This window comes from Myxine glutinosa, chromosome 4 (genome assembly GCF_964187855.1).
Source record: "Myxine glutinosa chromosome 4, kmMyxGlut1.1, whole genome shotgun sequence".
In the NCBI taxonomy this organism is placed as follows: Eukaryota; Metazoa; Chordata; class Myxini; order Myxiniformes; family Myxinidae; genus Myxine; species Myxine glutinosa.
Genome location: NC_136264.1, coordinates 198,045,457 through 198,063,164, shown reverse-complemented (window position 1 = coordinate 198,063,164; position 17,708 = coordinate 198,045,457). Strand labels below are relative to the sequence as shown.

Genomic DNA, 17,708 nt, shown 5'->3' with positions numbered 1-17,708 from the left:
CTTCCTGTTTCTTAAATTATATATATATATACAGTCACGTGAAAAGTAAGTACACCCCATGTAAAGTTTTGACTTTTTCAACATATTTCCACATACAGCTATTTGATCTTCATTTCAACAATATTGACAGATAAAGGTGATATAATATAACAAATATCATGAAACATTTACATTTTGTCGTCCATTGTATAATTTAAATAAACATAAATGCAAATTTCGCATGTGGAAAAAGTAAGTACACCCCTACATATATCACTACTTCAAATACCTAAAATTAGAATCAGGTGCACCAGCTCAGGTGCAAATGATTAGAACATCGTTAGAGAAGATTTTGGAGGAACCTGTCTTATTTAAACATCAGACATTTCGTTTGGTTTGCTCTTTGTTGTTGAAGTGTGTGGCGTCACCATGCCTCGATCAAAAGAGCTCTCAGAGGCCTTCAGAAAGAAGGTTATAGATGCTTTCGAGTCTGGGAAGGGATTTAAAAAGATCTCCAAACAATTTGAAATCAATCATTCGACTGTCCGGAAGATCATCTACAAGTGGAGAAGATTCCAAACAACTGCCAACTTGTTCAGGCCAGGACGCCCCAGCAAGTTCAGCCCGAAAGCAGACCGCAAGATGCTGAAAGAAGTCTCTAAGAATACCAGAATGTCATCACGGGACCTACGGGTAGCTCTTGCCACTGTTGATGTCAAAGTGCACGAGTCTACCATTAGAAAGAGGCTGCACAAATTTGATCTACATGGGAGGTGTGCCAGGAGGAAACCTTTGCTGTCCAGAAAGAACATCAGGGCAAGTTTAAGTTTGCCAATGAACACCTTGGCAAAGACCAGCACTTCTGGAACAATGTGCTCTGGACAAATGAGTCAAAGGTAGAGCTATTTGGCTACAGTACCAGAAGACATGTTTGGTGAAAACCAAAGACAGCATTTGACCACAAGAACCTGATACCAACTGTAAAGCATGGTGGTGGAAATATTATGGTTTGGGGCAGCTTTGCTGCATCAGGGCCTGGGCAGCTCACCATCGTAGAATCCATAATGAATTCTTCATTGGACCAGAGGGTGCTTGAGGATAATGGGAGGCCATCTGTCGTAAAGTTGAAGCTCAACCGAAGGTGGACCTTGCAACATGACAATGACCATAAACATACCGGTAAATCCACCAAGGAATGGCTGAAAAGAAAGAAAAGGCTGGTTCTGGAATGGCAATGTCAAAGCCTGGATCTAAATCCCATCGAGATGTGGGGGGATTTGAAACGAGCTGTGCATGCAGGAAACCCCTCAAACATCGCACAGCTGAAAGAATTCTGCATGGAGGAGTGGGCAAAAATTTCTCCCAGTCGATGTCAAAGACTGGTGGACAGTTATAAGAAACGCCTACTTCAGGTTGTTTCTGCCATCGGGGGCAATACCACCTATTAGAGCCAAGGGTGTACTTACTTTTTCCACATGCGAAATTTGCATTTATGTTTATTTAAATTATACAATGGACTACAAAATGTAAATGTTTCATGATATTTGTTATATTATATCACCTTTATCTGTCAATATTGTTGAAATGAAGATCAAATAGCTGTATGAGGAAATATGTTGAAAAAGTCAAAACTTTACATGGGGTGTACTTACTTTTTCACATGACTGTATGTATATATATATATATATATATATATATATATATATATATATATATATATATATATATATATATATATATATATATATATATATATATATTGCTATGGTTTTTAGATTTGCACATATTGATCATTAGAGGTTAAAGGGTTGCCCCCCATAGTTAGTTCCACGAGCAACACGTAGGCCCACTTGTAGTATTAGTTATGTCATAGTATGTGTTAGTATAGGCCATTTCCCCTAGTAATATCTGCGTTGTGTAAAGACATGAGATTAGGTCCGGTTCATTTTGCATCCACCCTCCAATTCCACCTCAATGGGCGTAATTGATCCCGTGCCCCATTTGGCTGCCCGCTCAGTTGTTACGCTTTGGCTGCCCGCAGCATTTGCTGCCCTTTGCTCACTCACTAGTCGAGTAACACGAGGTAGGCCTGAGAAGGAGGAGCGCGAGGTCGGGGTAGGGGCGGCGTTGAGATCGGAGCGTCAGAGGCGATGACGGTAAGAGCCACCAGCCAATCAGGGCTCTAACGGCATGGCATGAGAGGGCGTGGAGAGGCGCGTCTGGTGAGTTCTAGAAGGTTCGCGGGGCGTGCCTATATAAGTCGCTGCACAAAGCCCTTGAAGAGAACTTCAGCGTGATACGAGGACTTGGTCGGGAGGACTCGTTGGGAGAGGGCTTGGTGAAAGGACTCGCAGAGGAGAGAGAGAGAGGACTTGCTACCCGAGGACTTGTGTGTAGAGAACTTCGTGCGATAAGCGTTTTGAGGCTTTGAACTGTAAACTCGCCATAGTACGACGCGCCAGAGGAGAAGAAGAAGAAGAGGCATTGGCAATACGAGTGCACGGCTGCAGCCAGATGCGCTGGTGGCGAATAGCGCCTACTTCAGCCACGCGAGTAGACGCGGATAATAGCCGCCAGTGATAACCGCCAACCGCACCAGCGCCCACACCCTACCGTTCGCCCCGTAATAACCTTGTGCGTCCAAACGACACGCGGAGAGCTCCTGCCTTCTCCTCTTACCATCTGCACGGGACGAGCCGGAGACCGGAGGGAGCTGCACGGGAGCCATCCCTGGACGCGGACCATCATCCTGCAGCTGCAAGCCCTGTGTGAGTGTGTGTGTGACGGGCCCGTTTGTCCTGGGTAGTAATTAAGACTGTATAAGGCTGCACTGTCCCTTTTTCTGGAAACATTGTATAGTGTAAATAAACCTGTTATTCCTTTTTCCAATTCGATCGCCTCTGTGATTTCGCCATTGACTAAGCGTGGCACGAATAAGATCGCTTGAACCGGGTTCACCATCTAAACGGCACGGATCGCGTGTACGCACCGCTCGGCGTCTCAACACGCGTGGTTCGTGCGGGGCTTATTTCCTCGTTTCAGGGCAGCGCGAGTAATTAGGTAGTAGCGAATTCTAGTCCTAATACCCTATTTCGCGCTGTCCGGAAGGGACGTCATAGGTCCCGGGTCCCGCCAGGCCAGTCAAAGACAAGGGGACTAATCCCCCCTTGGTAAGGGGAGAAGGCCGGCGTCGAGATCCGCAACAATATATATATAAAGTCTACACCCACTTTAGAAATTTTAACCTTCTGTATAGCCTGCAATTAAATTGCATTAAAACAGACTGAATACCTCCGTCACCAAAGGTGGAAGGAGGTTATGTTTTCACCCCTGTCTGTTTGTCTGTCCGTTTGTTTGTGAACAAAATATCCCATAACGTTGTGGACGGATTCTGACAAATTTTGGCAGAGAGGTAGTGTATGTGACACGACGAAATGATTAGATTTTGGTGAAGATCCGGATCCGGATCCGGCTACTAGAATTTTTAAGTGATTCTTCACCATTGGGGAATAGGGCCAAAAAAGATACATAGCAGAATATCTCAAAAAGTTATGGATGGATTTGGACGAAAGTTGTTGGACAGGTTGTGTGTCTGACAAGGAAGAATCGATTCAATTTTGGTGAAGATCCGGATTCAACTCGTAGAATTTTTTAAATGATTCTTCACCATTGAGTGATATGGCCAACCAGGTGGAGGTATGCTCTCTCCTGGGTGCCGTTCTTGTTCCACCTTTATTTACACATCGTAAACCACAACTTCCAAATGAAAAACAATTTCTAGCACCTCGCGGATTCCTCCTAGCTTGGAAATTTCAGGAAATTAGTTAAAAATCCAAATCTAGAATATTTTGGTTGGGTAAGTTACCCCCGCCCTCCCCCCAGTGTTAATATTTAGTGAAAGCTATAGCTCTAGATTCTGGGGCTCTCCCATACCAGCAGAGAGCGCTGTGTCGTAAGGAAGGAACGCTCTCCGGAGAGGACTTTTGGGCCCACTGTTGGACGTTAAAAATCCCACGGTATGTTTTACAACAGTTGGCTGAGTGTACCTGTTTATAGTTGTGGAATAAATCTGTTTATAGTTTATTTTTTAATATCTGTGAACGACAAATCGGAAGCACAGTGGGTGAAAGTTACTTTAACCAAACGAAACGTTTAAATTGCACCTTCACCTGCAAGGTGTGCCATGATGCGTCCTCCGATATATCAACAATTTCGTCTCCGATTAATTAGGGCAGGTTACACAGATTGTGGCGACCATGTATCCTACCTGACTACCTGTGCCATCTTAACCATCGCTTTTCTCCTTCCCATAACTGTCATCTTCACGTTTACCCAACCCCCTTCCTTTCTCCGCAGGCATTCCCTCCTTTCGTTCCCCATTACAATGGCCCGCCCATCACGCTCTGTTACGTAGCCACACCCCTACTCGCGTGTCCCCGCCTCCTTTCCTTGATTGCTCCTCCTCCCAGATCCCGCCCAGCCCCTGAAGTTCCGCGCATCTCCACGCGCTATGTCCGGACGCACTCTCGCTGCCATGCCGCCTGTCCTGCTCACCTCGTCCTTCGTCCTTTTGCTTCTTCTGTCCAGAGATCGTGCTTCAGCGAGGAGGGCGTCCTGCCTGCGAACATGCCTGCAGACGGTACGCGACTTCGGCTTTGTTTTGCTTCCGTTGAAAGTTTCCTGCTTTATCATCATCATCATCATCATCTCCTAGTCTATAACCGCCTCTTTCTGCCAATTAGGTGGACACATTCCTCCCAACGCAAAATCCTGTTTTACTAACATCTTTATTAAGCTTTATAAATTATTTATTATTTATTGTGTGTATTGTCATCATATCCTCGTCACCATAACTGTCGTCGTTGTCAAAGTACCAGAATCGGGACATTAATTCCATCAACAGTGAATTTATCAATTGCACCAACTATAGTCGTTGTCCGGTTAACATGGATGTTTTGTATGGAAGGACATGTTCGCCTTTTTTATCCAGGGTCACTCACCACAAACTAACATGGTACACGCCATGGACTAATCACATGACGACCATGTTGGCCTGTCTTCAAAAAGTTTCCAAACTTTCCACCAAAAACCGTTATCCCAGTAAACAGGTACCACAGGGATGAGTCTGGGTTTTGCATGGGGTAAGGAGTGGGGTATATGAGTGGGAATCGTGTAAGGGGAATGTTTGAGGACCTTAAACAAAAGGAATACCCTAGCTCAACCATATCGTAAAAACAACTTTTCCAAATGGATTTCAGTGTATTGTCAATGTAAGGGTTCCACATTCGACCTCCCTATCACAATCCGACACGAGCGCACCCATGCACAGGTGACGCCATCAGCCCACTTCCATTCCAACTCTTCCAGAGCATGTCATTATGACGGTGGAACGGTACTTCCGAAGTTTCATTCCTCACGCTCTGGTTTTCTTATGGTATCCAAGCAACGCCGAACTAGCTGTAGAGCAACCCTCCACAACCCTTCATTCCTCCCTCTCCTAACACTAACCTTTCCCTCCTCCATCCCAATTGCTTTGCCTCGTCGTCCGCCTATTCATGTCCCCCCTACCGTGTCCGCTTACTATTGCTTTCCCGTGTTTAAAATTCACAAGGAAGCGGATATGCAGAGGCCTCCACACCAGTTTTCTGCTGAATTCCAAGATCATCAGAAAGTTGCCTAGAAATTTATCCTAACTTTTTATGTAACTTATCGCAAATAGGCAGCCCCAAGACGAGCGATCCCAGTGGGATACACGTTGCCAGCAGTTGTTCTGAAGCCATAAAGGCAGCCCATGTGAAGCACGCTGAGTGACAGGCAAAGCCATTGAGCGAGCGCCATTGTCCGTTCCAGGCCACTGCGTCACCATTGTCCTCTGGACTGTTTCTGTTGGGCAGTTTCATCGAGCAGGGCTGGAGGTCACCAGTGTGTGCAGTTGCAACGCCTTCTGCTGAGACGCGTGCCCAGCTGCTCCAAATTTATCATTTTTCTAAGTGATGGGGCCCTTTTTGTTTCATTTCCCTTCCCAACAGTATTCATGGTAGATCCATCGAACCGCCTCCGTCTTCATTCTTCGATAAGAATTTGGCAATTTTTCTCGCAAATTCCAAAACATTGCCAAGTATTGTTAAAGCATCCGGAAATAACTCGGGCAATATCCTAGCCTATCTTGATGGAAATTGCAGAGCAACGCAGCTTTGTGATGCCATTGAATTTACGACTGCTGGTTTTACGAGAGGCAACCACCTCCGTCTCCAGTTTTATGGCCTGCAACTCTGGAATGCAGTTAATGTCAGGTGGTTGTTTTACCCTCACTTTTTGTGGATGTTATCTGAAATAAAACCGCAAAATGCATGATTATCATATGTTTTGATGCTTCCCATGGTACGTACTTGGATAGCGGTTATGAGTCAGGTCGAGTGTCGTGACCACAGTCTCTTTTAAAATTCAGATCCAATCTTGCTGTACAGAACTTACTGGCATCCTTTAAACATTTTTAACTACGTTTAACAGCCATTTGGTTATAGCCTCTTGCTCTTTCTTTTCGGGCCCGGGGTTTCCATTAATGCTTACCACCCAGTGGCACCCTAAAAACATGTGCTGCAGGCTCTCAGATGTCTACGGTTTTCCCATTTGCAAGCATTTGTTCCTCAAGCCCTAATTGCTTTGCACAGGGCTACTCTGTTATCTACTCTGCAGGAAATGAGCGGATGGGAAACAGGTTGGAGTCTTACACAAAGCAAAGCTTCCCCTGCAGCTTGGATTGCATTTCCAAGTGTTCCATGTTATTTGTTTGAACGTCACGATTTCTTCTTTGTAACTGACATGGTCACACATGGGGATTTTAAAAAGCTTGTATTGCATCTTGTTGCTGATGTCTACAACTTTGAATCGAAGTTTAATGTGCACTTCAAAGTGTGTTATTTAAAACCAGCTACAGCAGTTTTGAACAGATGATGCAAGCTCGGTTTCTGTGAATTTCTCTTAAAAATACGCTATCGGCTGATGTATCCTCTTGGTCTAGACTGATGCACACTCTAGAATGTAGACTCATGCACACTCTAGAATTTAGACTGATGCAAATTCTGGAATGTAAACTCATGCACACTCTAAAGTGTAGACTGATGGACCCTCTAGAATGTAGACTGATGGACACCCTACAATGTAGACTCATGCACACTCTAGAATGAAGACTCACACACACTCTAGAATGTAGACTCATGCACACTCCAGAATGTAGACTGATGCACAATCTAGAATGTAGACTCAAGCACACTTTAGAATGTAGACTCATGCACACCCTAGAATGTAGACTCATGCACACTCTAGATTGTAGACTCATGCACACTCTAGAATGAAGACTCACACACACTCTAGAATGTATACTCATGCACACCCCAGAATGTAGACGCACGCACACCCTAGAATGTAGACTCATGCACACTCTGGATTGTAGACTCACGCACACTCTAGAACGTAGACTCACGCACCCTCTAGAATGTAGACTCACGCACACTCTAGAATGTAGACACACACACTGTAGAATGTAGACTCATGCACAATCTACAATGTAGACTCATGCACACTCTAGAATGTAGACTCATGCACACTCGAGAATGTAGACTCACACACACTCTAGAATGTAGACTCATGCACACTCTAGAATGAAGACTCACACACACTCTAGAATGTAGGCTCACACACACTCTAGAATGTAGACTGACGCACAATCTACAATGTAGACTCATGCACACTCTAGAATGTAGACTCATGCACACTCTAGAATGTAGACTCAAGCACACTTTAGAATGTAGACTCATGCACACCCTATAATGTAGACTCATGCACACTCTAGAATGAAGACTCACACACACTCTAGAATGTAGGCTCACACACACTCTAGAATGTAGACTGACGCACAATCTACAATGTAGACTCATGCACACTCTAGAATGTAGACTCATGCACACTCTAGAATGAAGACTCACACACACTCTAGAATGTAGACTCACACACACTCTAGAATGTAGACTCATGCACACTCTAGAATGTAGACTCATGCACACTCCAGAATGTAGACTGATGCACAATCTAGAATGTAGACTCAAGCACACTTTAGAATGTAGACTCATGCACACCCTAGAATGTAGACTCATGCACACTCTAGATTGTAGACTCATGCACACTCTAGAATGAAGACTCACACACACTCTAGAATGTATACTCATGCACACCCCAGAATGTAGACGCATGCACACCCTAGAATGTAGACTCATGCACACTCTGGATTGTAGACTCACGCACACTCTAGAACGTAGACTCACGCACCCTCTAGAATGTAGACTCACACACCCTCTAGAATGTAGACTCACGCACACTCTAGAATGTAGACTCGCACACACACTGTAGAATGTAGACTCACGCACAATCTACAATGTAGACTCATGCACACTCTAGAATGTAGACTCATGCACACTCGAGAATGTAGACTCACACACACTCTAGAATGTAGACTCATGCACACTCTAGAATGAAGACTCACACACACTCTAGAATGTAGGCTCACACACACTCTAGAATGTAGACTGACGCACAATCTACAATGTAGACTCATGCACACTCTAGAATGTAGACTCATGCACACTCTAGAATGTAGACTCAAGCACACTTTAGAATGTAGACTCATGCACACCCTATAATGTAGACTCATGCACACTCTAGATTGTAGACTCATGCACACTCTAGAATGAAGACACACACACTCTAGAATGTATACTCATGCACACCCCAGAATGTAGACGCACGCACACCCTAGAATGTAGACTCATGCACACTCTGGATTGTAGACTCACGCACACTCTAGAACGTAGACTCACGCACCCTCGAGAATGTAGACTCACACACCCTCTAGAATGTAGACTCACGCACACTCTAGAATGTAGACTCACACACACTGTAGAATGTAGACTCACGCACACTCTAGAATGTAGACTCACGCACCCTCTAGAATGTAGACTCACACACACTGTCGAATGTAGTCTGATGCACAATCTAGAATGTAGACTCATGCACACTCTAGAATGAAGACTCACACACACTCTAGAATGTAGGCTCACACACACTCTAGAATGTAGACTGACGCACAATCTACAATGTAGACTCATGCACACTCTAGAATGTAGACTCATGCACACTCGAGAATGTAGACTCACACACACTCTAGAATGTAGACTCATGCACACTCTAGAATGTAGACTCATGCACACTCGGGAATGTAAGCTGATGCACACTCCAGACCGATGCAAACTCCAGATCAATACTACAAACAAACCGATGCATACTCTAGAGTCTAGACTGATGCGTATACTCTGTATATACATACAGTCACGTGAAAAGGTAAGTACACCCCATGTAAAGTTTTGACTTTTTCAACATATTTCAACATACAGGTATTTGATCTTCATTTCAACAATATTGATAGATAAAGGTGATATAATATAACAAATATCATGAAACATTTACATTTTGTAGTCCATTGTATAATTTAATTAAACATAAATGCAAATTTCGCATGTGGAAAAAGTAAGTACACCCTTGGCTCTAATAGGTGGTATTGCTCCCTTTGGCAGAAACAACCTCAAGTAGGCGTTTATTATAACTGTCTACCAGTCTCCGACATCGACTGGGAGAAATTTTTGCCCACTCCTCCATGCAGAATTCTTTCAGCTGTGCGATGTTTGAGGGGTTTCTTGCATGCACAGCTCGTTTCAACCGCCCCCCCCTCCCCCCCACAACATCTTGATGGGATTTAGATCCGGGCTTTGACTTGGCCATTCCAGAACCCTCTATTTCTTTCTTGTCAGCCATTCCTTGGTGGATTTACTGGTATGTTTCAGGTCATTGTCATGTTGCAACGTCCACCTTCGGTTGAGCTTCAACTTTCCGACAGATGGGCTCACATTATCCTCAAGCACCCTCTGGTACAATGAAGAATTAATAGTGGATTATGTGATGGTGAGCTGCCCCGGCCCTGATGCAGCAAAGCTGCCCAGGCCCTGATGCAGCAAAGCTGCCCCAAACCATAATATTTCCACCACCATGCTTAGCAGTTGGTATCAGGTTCTTGTAGTCAAATGCTGTCTTTGGTTTTCGCCAAACATGTCTTCTGGTACTGTGGCCAAATAGCTCTACCTTTGACTCATCTGTCCAGAGCACATTGTTCCAGAAATGCTGGTCTTGGCCTGGGTGTTCATTGGCAAACTTTAGTCTTGCCCTGATGTTCTTTCTGGACAGCAACGGTTTCCTCCTGGCACACCTCCCATGTAGATCAAATTTGTGCAGCCTCTTTCTAATGGTAGACTCGTGCACTTTGACATCAACAGTGGCAATTGCTAGCTGTAGGTCCCGTGATGACATTCTGGGGTTCTTAAAGACTTCTTTCAGCATCTTGCGGTCTGCTCTCGGGCTGCACTTGCTGGGGCGGCCTGGCCTGAACAAGTTGGCAGTTGTTTGGAATTTTCTCCATTTGTAGCTGATCTTCCGAACAGTCGAATGATTGATTTCAAATTGATTGGAGATCTTTTTAAATCCCTTCCCAGACTCGTAGGCATCTATAACCTTCATTCTGAAGGCCTCAGAGAGCTCTTTTGATCTAGGCATGGTGACGCCGCACACTTCAACAACAAAGAGCAACCAAACTAAATGTCTGAGGTTTAAATAAGACAGGTTCCTCCAAGATCCTCTCTAACGATGTTATAATCATTTGCACCTGAGCTGGTGCACCTGATTCTAATTTTAGGTATTTGAAGTAGTGATAAATGTAGGGGTGTACTTACTTTTTCCACATGCGAAATTTGCATTGTTTATTTAAATAATACAATGGACTACAAAATGTAAATGTTTCATGATATTTGTTATATTATATCACCTTTATCTATCAATATTGTTGAAATATTGTATTATTACATATTACATATCAGTGTTGAAATATTTATCGAAGTATTACAGAACCTGAGCTCCTCACCACATACAAGGCTTTCATCCGCAGCTCAATGGAATACTGTTCCCCCCTCTGGGCTGGTGCTCCTGCCTCACACCTTGCTCGGCTTCACGCTGTTGAGGCCAAAGCTTTCAGAATCATTGGAATCTCCTGCGATGTAGTCAACGCCGAGGGCCTTTCACTCACTCACCGCAGGCAGGTTGGTGGTCTTTCTGTCTTCTACCGACTCCTCTCCGGCCTTGCTCCCCCAGCTCTCTCTGTGCTCTGTCCCCCCAATATTCCTTCAGGTCGCACAAGATCTGCCTGCAACCCTCTTATGGTTAAACTGCCAAAGTCTAGGCTCTCTGCTCACCTTCACTCTTTCATTCCCCTTTTCTCCCGCCTCTGGAACAAACTCCCCCACTCCCTTCAATCCCACTCCTCCCTCCAGGTCTTTAAAACAGCTGTTCACCACCATCTCTTATCGTCCCCCATCGAAAACCTTGATCTTTTCTACCCCCGGTAATTCACCCCAGAGTCCTTGCAGTGTTCATATGTTTTAATCCTCTCCCACCTCCCCCCAAGTCCTCCTGATGTCCCTGCTCTCAAATGTTGTGTTTGTGTCCTTCCCCCTCTTCCCCCTCTCTTTTGTGTCCTTCCCCCTCTCTCCCCATCTTGTCTGCCGCTCCCCTTCTTTTTTGTGTTTTGTGTGTCGGTTTGTCTTTTTGTGTGATTAATGTTAGCTCTTTCACGAGCCTCGATCTTGTATACAAAAAAAAAAAAAAAAAAAAAAAAAAATGAAAATCAAATAGCTGTATGTTGAAATATGTTGAAAAAGTCAAAACTTTACTTGGGGTGTACTTACTTTTTCACGTGACTGTATACAATTGTGGCCAAAAATATTGGCAACCTTGCACTTTTTCCAAATAACTCACAATTTTCTCTAAAAATAAGTTGAAACTGACAAAAGTATTTTGTCTCCACAGATCTTTATTTCACTGTTAATATTACAGAACCGTTGTTTTTTATTCAGAACTTAATCCTTTTAAACCAGAAAATAATAAGAAATGGCATTGACAAAATTATTGTCACCCTCGACTTAATATTTAGTAGCACAGCCTTTGGACAAAATAACTGCAATCAAGTGCTTCCTATAGCCATGAATGAGCTTCGTACACCTCTCTTCTGGCAGGTTGACACACTCTTCTTGTTCAAACTACTCCAGTTCTCCCAGATTTGAAGGGTTGTTTTCCCAACTGCTGTTTTCAGATCTCCCCACAGGTGTTCAATGGGATTTAGATCTGGACTAATTGATGGCCACTTCAGAACAGTCCAGCACTTTGTCTTGAACCATTCCTGGGTGCTTTTTGTAGTGTATTTGGGGTCATTGCCCTGCTGCAAGACCCATGGCCTTCGATGGAGACCCAGCTTTCTGACACTGGGTTGAATATTGCGCTCCAAAATGCCTTGGTAATCTCCTGATTTCATGATGCCATGCAGACATTCAAGGCACACAGTGCCCGAGGCAGCACAGCAACCCCAAAACATCACTGAACCTCTTCCATGTTTGACTGTATGGAAAATGTTCTTTTCTTTGAAGGCTTCATTTTGTTTTCTGTAAACATAGAGATGATGTGCTGTACCAAAAAGCTCTAATTTGGTCTCATCAGTCCACAGGACATCCTCCCAGAATAATTTTAGCTTGTTCAGGTGTATTTTGGAAAACTTCAGTCGGGCTTTCTTATGTCTCTCTCTCAGCAATGGGGTCTTCCTGGGTCTCCTACCATAGAACTCCATTTCATTGAGTTGGCAATGGATGGTGAGAGTTGAAACTGTTGCACCTTGTGTCTGAAGGTGAGCTTGAATCTGTTTGGCAGTTGATCGAGGTGCTTTCTCCACCGTTTGGACAATCCTTCGCTGCAATCTTCGATCAAGTTTTCTCTTATGGCCACGTCCAGAGAGGTTGGCTACAGTGCAATGGGCCTTCATCTTCCTGATAACATTGCGTACGGTCGACACAGGAACATGAAGGTCTCTGGGGATGGACTTGTAGCCTTGAGATTGTCCATGCTTGGCTACAATCTTGTGTCTGACCTCCTCAGACAATTCTCTGGTTTTCTTTCTTTTCTCCATGCTCATTGCGGTGCACACAGTGAAACAAAACAGCAGAATGACCCATTTTCTCTATTCAAACTGGTTGAATGAGTGATTTTTATATTGCAGGCACCTGCATTTCACCACAGGCGAGTTCAATTCCAAAGTAAAGGAGAATCACCTGCTTGAAATCTAATTATTTCTAAACAACTTCTAATTGGTGCCAATAATATTGTCCGGGCCATTTTCAGGTTTCTGTGTGGAACAAGCTGAGTTTTAGGATTTTTTTTTTTTAGCTTTTTTTGTTTGTTCTACTGCAAACCAAAGAAATACAAATGTGGATATCAAAAGATTTTTTTAATTTCAGCAATTTTCTGGAAGAAATGGTGCATTATTTGAAAAAAGGGCAAGGGTGCCAATATTTTTGGACATGACTGTATATATATATATTATACTCGAGACTATAGGACATATACTCTGGACTCTCGGATGTGAACTCTGCACTGAAATATACTCTCAGACAATGAAGTTTCCCTATTTTAGAGCAAGCACCTTGCTTTGGTGAAATATAGTGCAGAAGGTCGATGTCTTCCATATAAAACCAATAATCTGTTTTGATTCCATGCAAACTGTGAATATATTGGATTATATTTACAATGATTATATCTTTCATGCATGTGGTTTGATCAGGTGTCTTTGTAACGCAAACCAGCAGGATCGTGTTTGTGATCGTTGTTTGAAATAGGATGTTCCTCTTGTTGATTTATGAAATAGATCAGCCTAAATGTTTGTGCACCACTTGTTTATCAACAGTTCAGTGAGTCTGAACAAAGCATGATCATTCGGTTCTGGGAGGCAGGGTGTTCTGTGGCGTTCAGTTGGGTGTATGAAACAGTGGAGCAATGTTGAAATCAATGGGTCCAAGACAGATCTTGCACTTGGTGCACATTTTCAGAACATCACACATTGCAGAAGTGGGTTTTTATCTTTCATGATGTATATTTCAGGGCTGGAAGGATAGCTTAGAGGTATGCGCACTCGTTTTTGAGCTGCCAGCTTGGGTTTGGGAATCTGGACTCGGCTATACATTTTCATCCTGATGTTTCACCTGCAACATGATACATAATATGTGCACTGTCCAATGGAAGGACATTAAGCCAGAAGACCCATCATTGGTGGACGTTAAAGATCCCAAATTGTCGTTCAGGAAGAGTGTGCAATTTATTGCCGGGACCCTGAATACATTACAAATTTCTACTCCACCTGACTGCAGGGAAGGCAATGGCCAGCTACCTAGAATAACTCTCGTCATTGATAATGACATATTCCACAACTATGGAATAATTTCCATGCCACTGGTTGGCCAGTTTAGGTCACATGCCATCCTTAGGAGGAGAAGGCTTTGCTTTGTATTTACTGAATGGTATCCAAGGTAATGTTTTCCTGCTCCCCTTCATGAAACAGCATTCACAGTAGATCTCATCTCTTTATTAAGCTTCCTTTCCATTGATTTGACTTGACTGGGCTATATAGGTCCACTGCAGGATGGAGGCCTTCCTCAACATGGTCAGTTCTTTTCTATTCTCTGAAATTTCGGGCCATTGTACTCTGGCAGTTACATTTTCTATTTCCTCTCTATATCCAATCTGTGCTCTTCTGCTGTTTCAACCAGGGCCTTGTGTTGGTTGTCAGTTTATAATTATTGTTTTCCATTGGTGGTCCATTCTTCTTGCTACGTATTCAATTCAATTTTTATCAGATTGAGGCTCATAAAAGAGCGAGGTGATGCCGTGTATGTAATGATGGTAGGACAGTGATGTAAGTCCTGGATGTAATTAGCAGGGGAATGAATGAAATGGGGAAAGAGGAGAAAGAGAGGTTAGCAGGGAGGAAACACTGCAGCCTGCAACTAAGAGGGTTGGGTTAGGAAGGGTTAATGGAGGTAATAAAGATTGTGGGTAACGATAAGGGATGATATAAGATGGCAGTGCACTGCCTGCTTGAAGCCCTGGAAGGTAGAGTGGGATAGCAAGTCGTTACAAGGCAATTCCACACATGGGGGAGCGAGGAAGAAAAAAAGAGTTGAAGTGTTCAGTCAACCTCGATAATGAAGGTTTAAACGGGAAAGGGTTATTGACAGAATGCGTACATACAACCTGGAGTCGGTAGGGAAGGTCAGTGGGCTAAGACACCAGAGGGAGCTCAACCAGAGGCGAGGTGGTTAAAAAAATACGGACACACTGACTTACTGCGATGCGAGAACAGCAGACATCGTGCGTCGGCATCATCATGGAAATTGCAATAATTTTGAGAGCTTTAGGTTACAAAGAATCCAGAAGAGTCAGATGTGATGCTGGGGTGCTGGTCCATAAGAGAGAGCAATACTCCATGGAGCTATGGACAAAGGCCTTGTAGACTGAGTAGTTTTGATTTTTCAAGGAAAGACTTGGAACGATGGTGGATGCTTGGTCTACAGCTGATTTTTGAGGCCAACTTTGCAACATGTGCACCTCCAAAAAGGTTATACTTGATGGTGAGACTGAGAAGTTCAAGAGACTTCACCTCTTTCAGTGACTGCCCATGGAAATAGATAGGTGGGTTCATTTTCATTTTGAAGTATATGTTCCATTTATCAGTCGAGATTATAATCATTTTCTGATCAACAAAGACTGATACAGCTGCTTTTTGCCTGACAGGGACACAGTAGGTACGACAGTGTGGAGCCATCCGCAAAAATATTTCACTGGTATTCATCATTTCCATTATTACGCATATTGATTTTAAACTTTATTTTTTTCACACCTGGCAGTTTCCATAGTGCAACTGAACAAAACCTTACTGTGGTGCTGTAATTTGCATGTTCCAATGACTCCTTGGGCTATACCAGCGGTAAGGTCACTTTGCGTGAAAACCCAGCAGGGTCACCCATGATGGGAAGACCAAAGTCTTTGTGGCAGACTCCGAGAGGTCCCTCACCAACTTGCACTGGCAAGGGTGGCAAGTATACCAAAACATCTGAGCATGACTTGCTCCTTTCCATTCCCTGTCATTATTAACCCTTGGCATGCCAATGGCTGAGCAATCGCTCCAAAAAATCAACAGGACCGCAGAGAGTGTTTGGAATTATTATCACCTTTCTAATCTTCGTTAAAGAACTTCATATGTCACGCAACCTCTGTCACAAGCTTCCGGAAATTTCTCAAATTCCACAAGTCAGATCCTCCTCAGAGGAGTTGCCCCGTTCCCCGGTCGTGTCCAGTGTTCGGCACTGATCCTGGGGTCAGAGTTCAACAGAGGCGCAAGGCCGCCAGCCGGACTGGGCTGTCACACAAGGGATACTAGTGCTCAGGGAGGTTAAGCTGAGAGGTTAAATGCCCTGTCTCTTCACTTTGAGCTTCAGACAATTCACTTTGTGATCAACATGCCCTTTGGCCGAAGAGGCCACTGTCGTATTTTTCCAAGCATTAAAGGCCTTTCACTCATGTCTCCCGCAGTCCGTCTTCGTCTGCCCATGAAAGTGAACCAGCTTGAGGGATTTCTCAACAAGACGCATGTCCCGACCAGGTCTTGACTCGATAAAGAGTCTGCTCTGTTCCAGAATCTATTCAACAGATGCTCGCTGGGGTTTAGGTGATCCACCGTTGCATTGCGATGGTATGCTCGTCATATATGCATCGAGTCATTAACATGACGCAGTTTTCTGATGTCATATGACATTCATGACCAGCTTGCAAACCAAATATAAAACGCACAAAGTTTTCAGTAAGAGCATGAGAACGAAACTATTTTCTACCGTAACCAGGGACACCATAATGTTCACATGAGCTTTTGTTACATCTGTTCATTGTTTCAACACAGATGGAACGAGGCTTTGTCATCGAACACCTTTAAATTCCATTCATGTTCCTAACAACACCTTTTCATTAACCACCAGCAGTCCTGTGGGCACATGAGCTCAGATGAGTTCCAATCTGCAGTGTTGATGACAGCGGCACAAACTCAAGACCCTAAGATCTTAAGGCGACCACGTTAACCGTTAAGCCAACACCAGGCTTTGCAGTGTCAATGATGTCACCACATTCTCCATTTGGGGAAATGTCTGCGGATGAACATCCATACTGGCCAATCAGTGCCATGCAATTAGTTGTGCAGTGGTGAAATAGTCTCTCGTTGTCATCTGTTAAGATTATTCTCCAGTCCAACAAAGCTTCAACATGGTCATAAGAGGGATGTGAATCATCTTTATTGAACATTTCTGGCTTTTGGCCTTTTCTTAGGCATCCCTCTTGAATATTGTATCAGGTTTCATCATCAGGAAATGTGTTTTGCATTTTGAAGTCAACTCGGCCACATCCAATGTGCTGAGAATGCTTCAGAAGGATGGTTTTTGTGGTGGCAGCGGGTAAATATAAATCAAAGAACAGAAAGACGGTTAATCGGAGAATAAGTTAGCCGAGCTGGTAACACGCTTTCCATTGAACTGTATGAGCCAGGCTTTAATCCCATAAAGGTGTTGAACTTGTGGTGCAGTGCCCGGAGAGGGAGGGCACTTCAACCTGGCCGCACCGTCATTCGAATGGAGCTCCAAAGCCAGCTGTCCCATCTGCATTCATTTTGTGCACAATAAAGATCCCACATAATCTGTCGAAAAAGGTATCCA

The 17,708-nt window shown here is 43.9% G+C and overlaps 1 protein-coding gene across 2 annotated transcripts in view; it reads left to right on the top strand.

Annotated features, from left to right (window-relative positions):
- The first annotated feature begins 4,457 nt into the window (after positions 1 to 4,457).
- The window catches only part of IL17RD (interleukin 17 receptor D), a 72,712-nt gene continuing 59,461 nt past the window's right edge, over positions 4,458 to 17,708 (top strand). For both annotated transcript variants that reach the window (XM_078776856.1, XM_068114224.2), the window contains exon 1: positions 4,458 to 4,618. In XM_078776856.1, the coding sequence (XP_078632982.1) occupies positions 4,490 to 4,618 (129 nt within the window). In that variant the 5' untranslated portion in view covers positions 4,458 to 4,489. The remainder of the gene's footprint in view (positions 4,619 to 17,708) is intronic.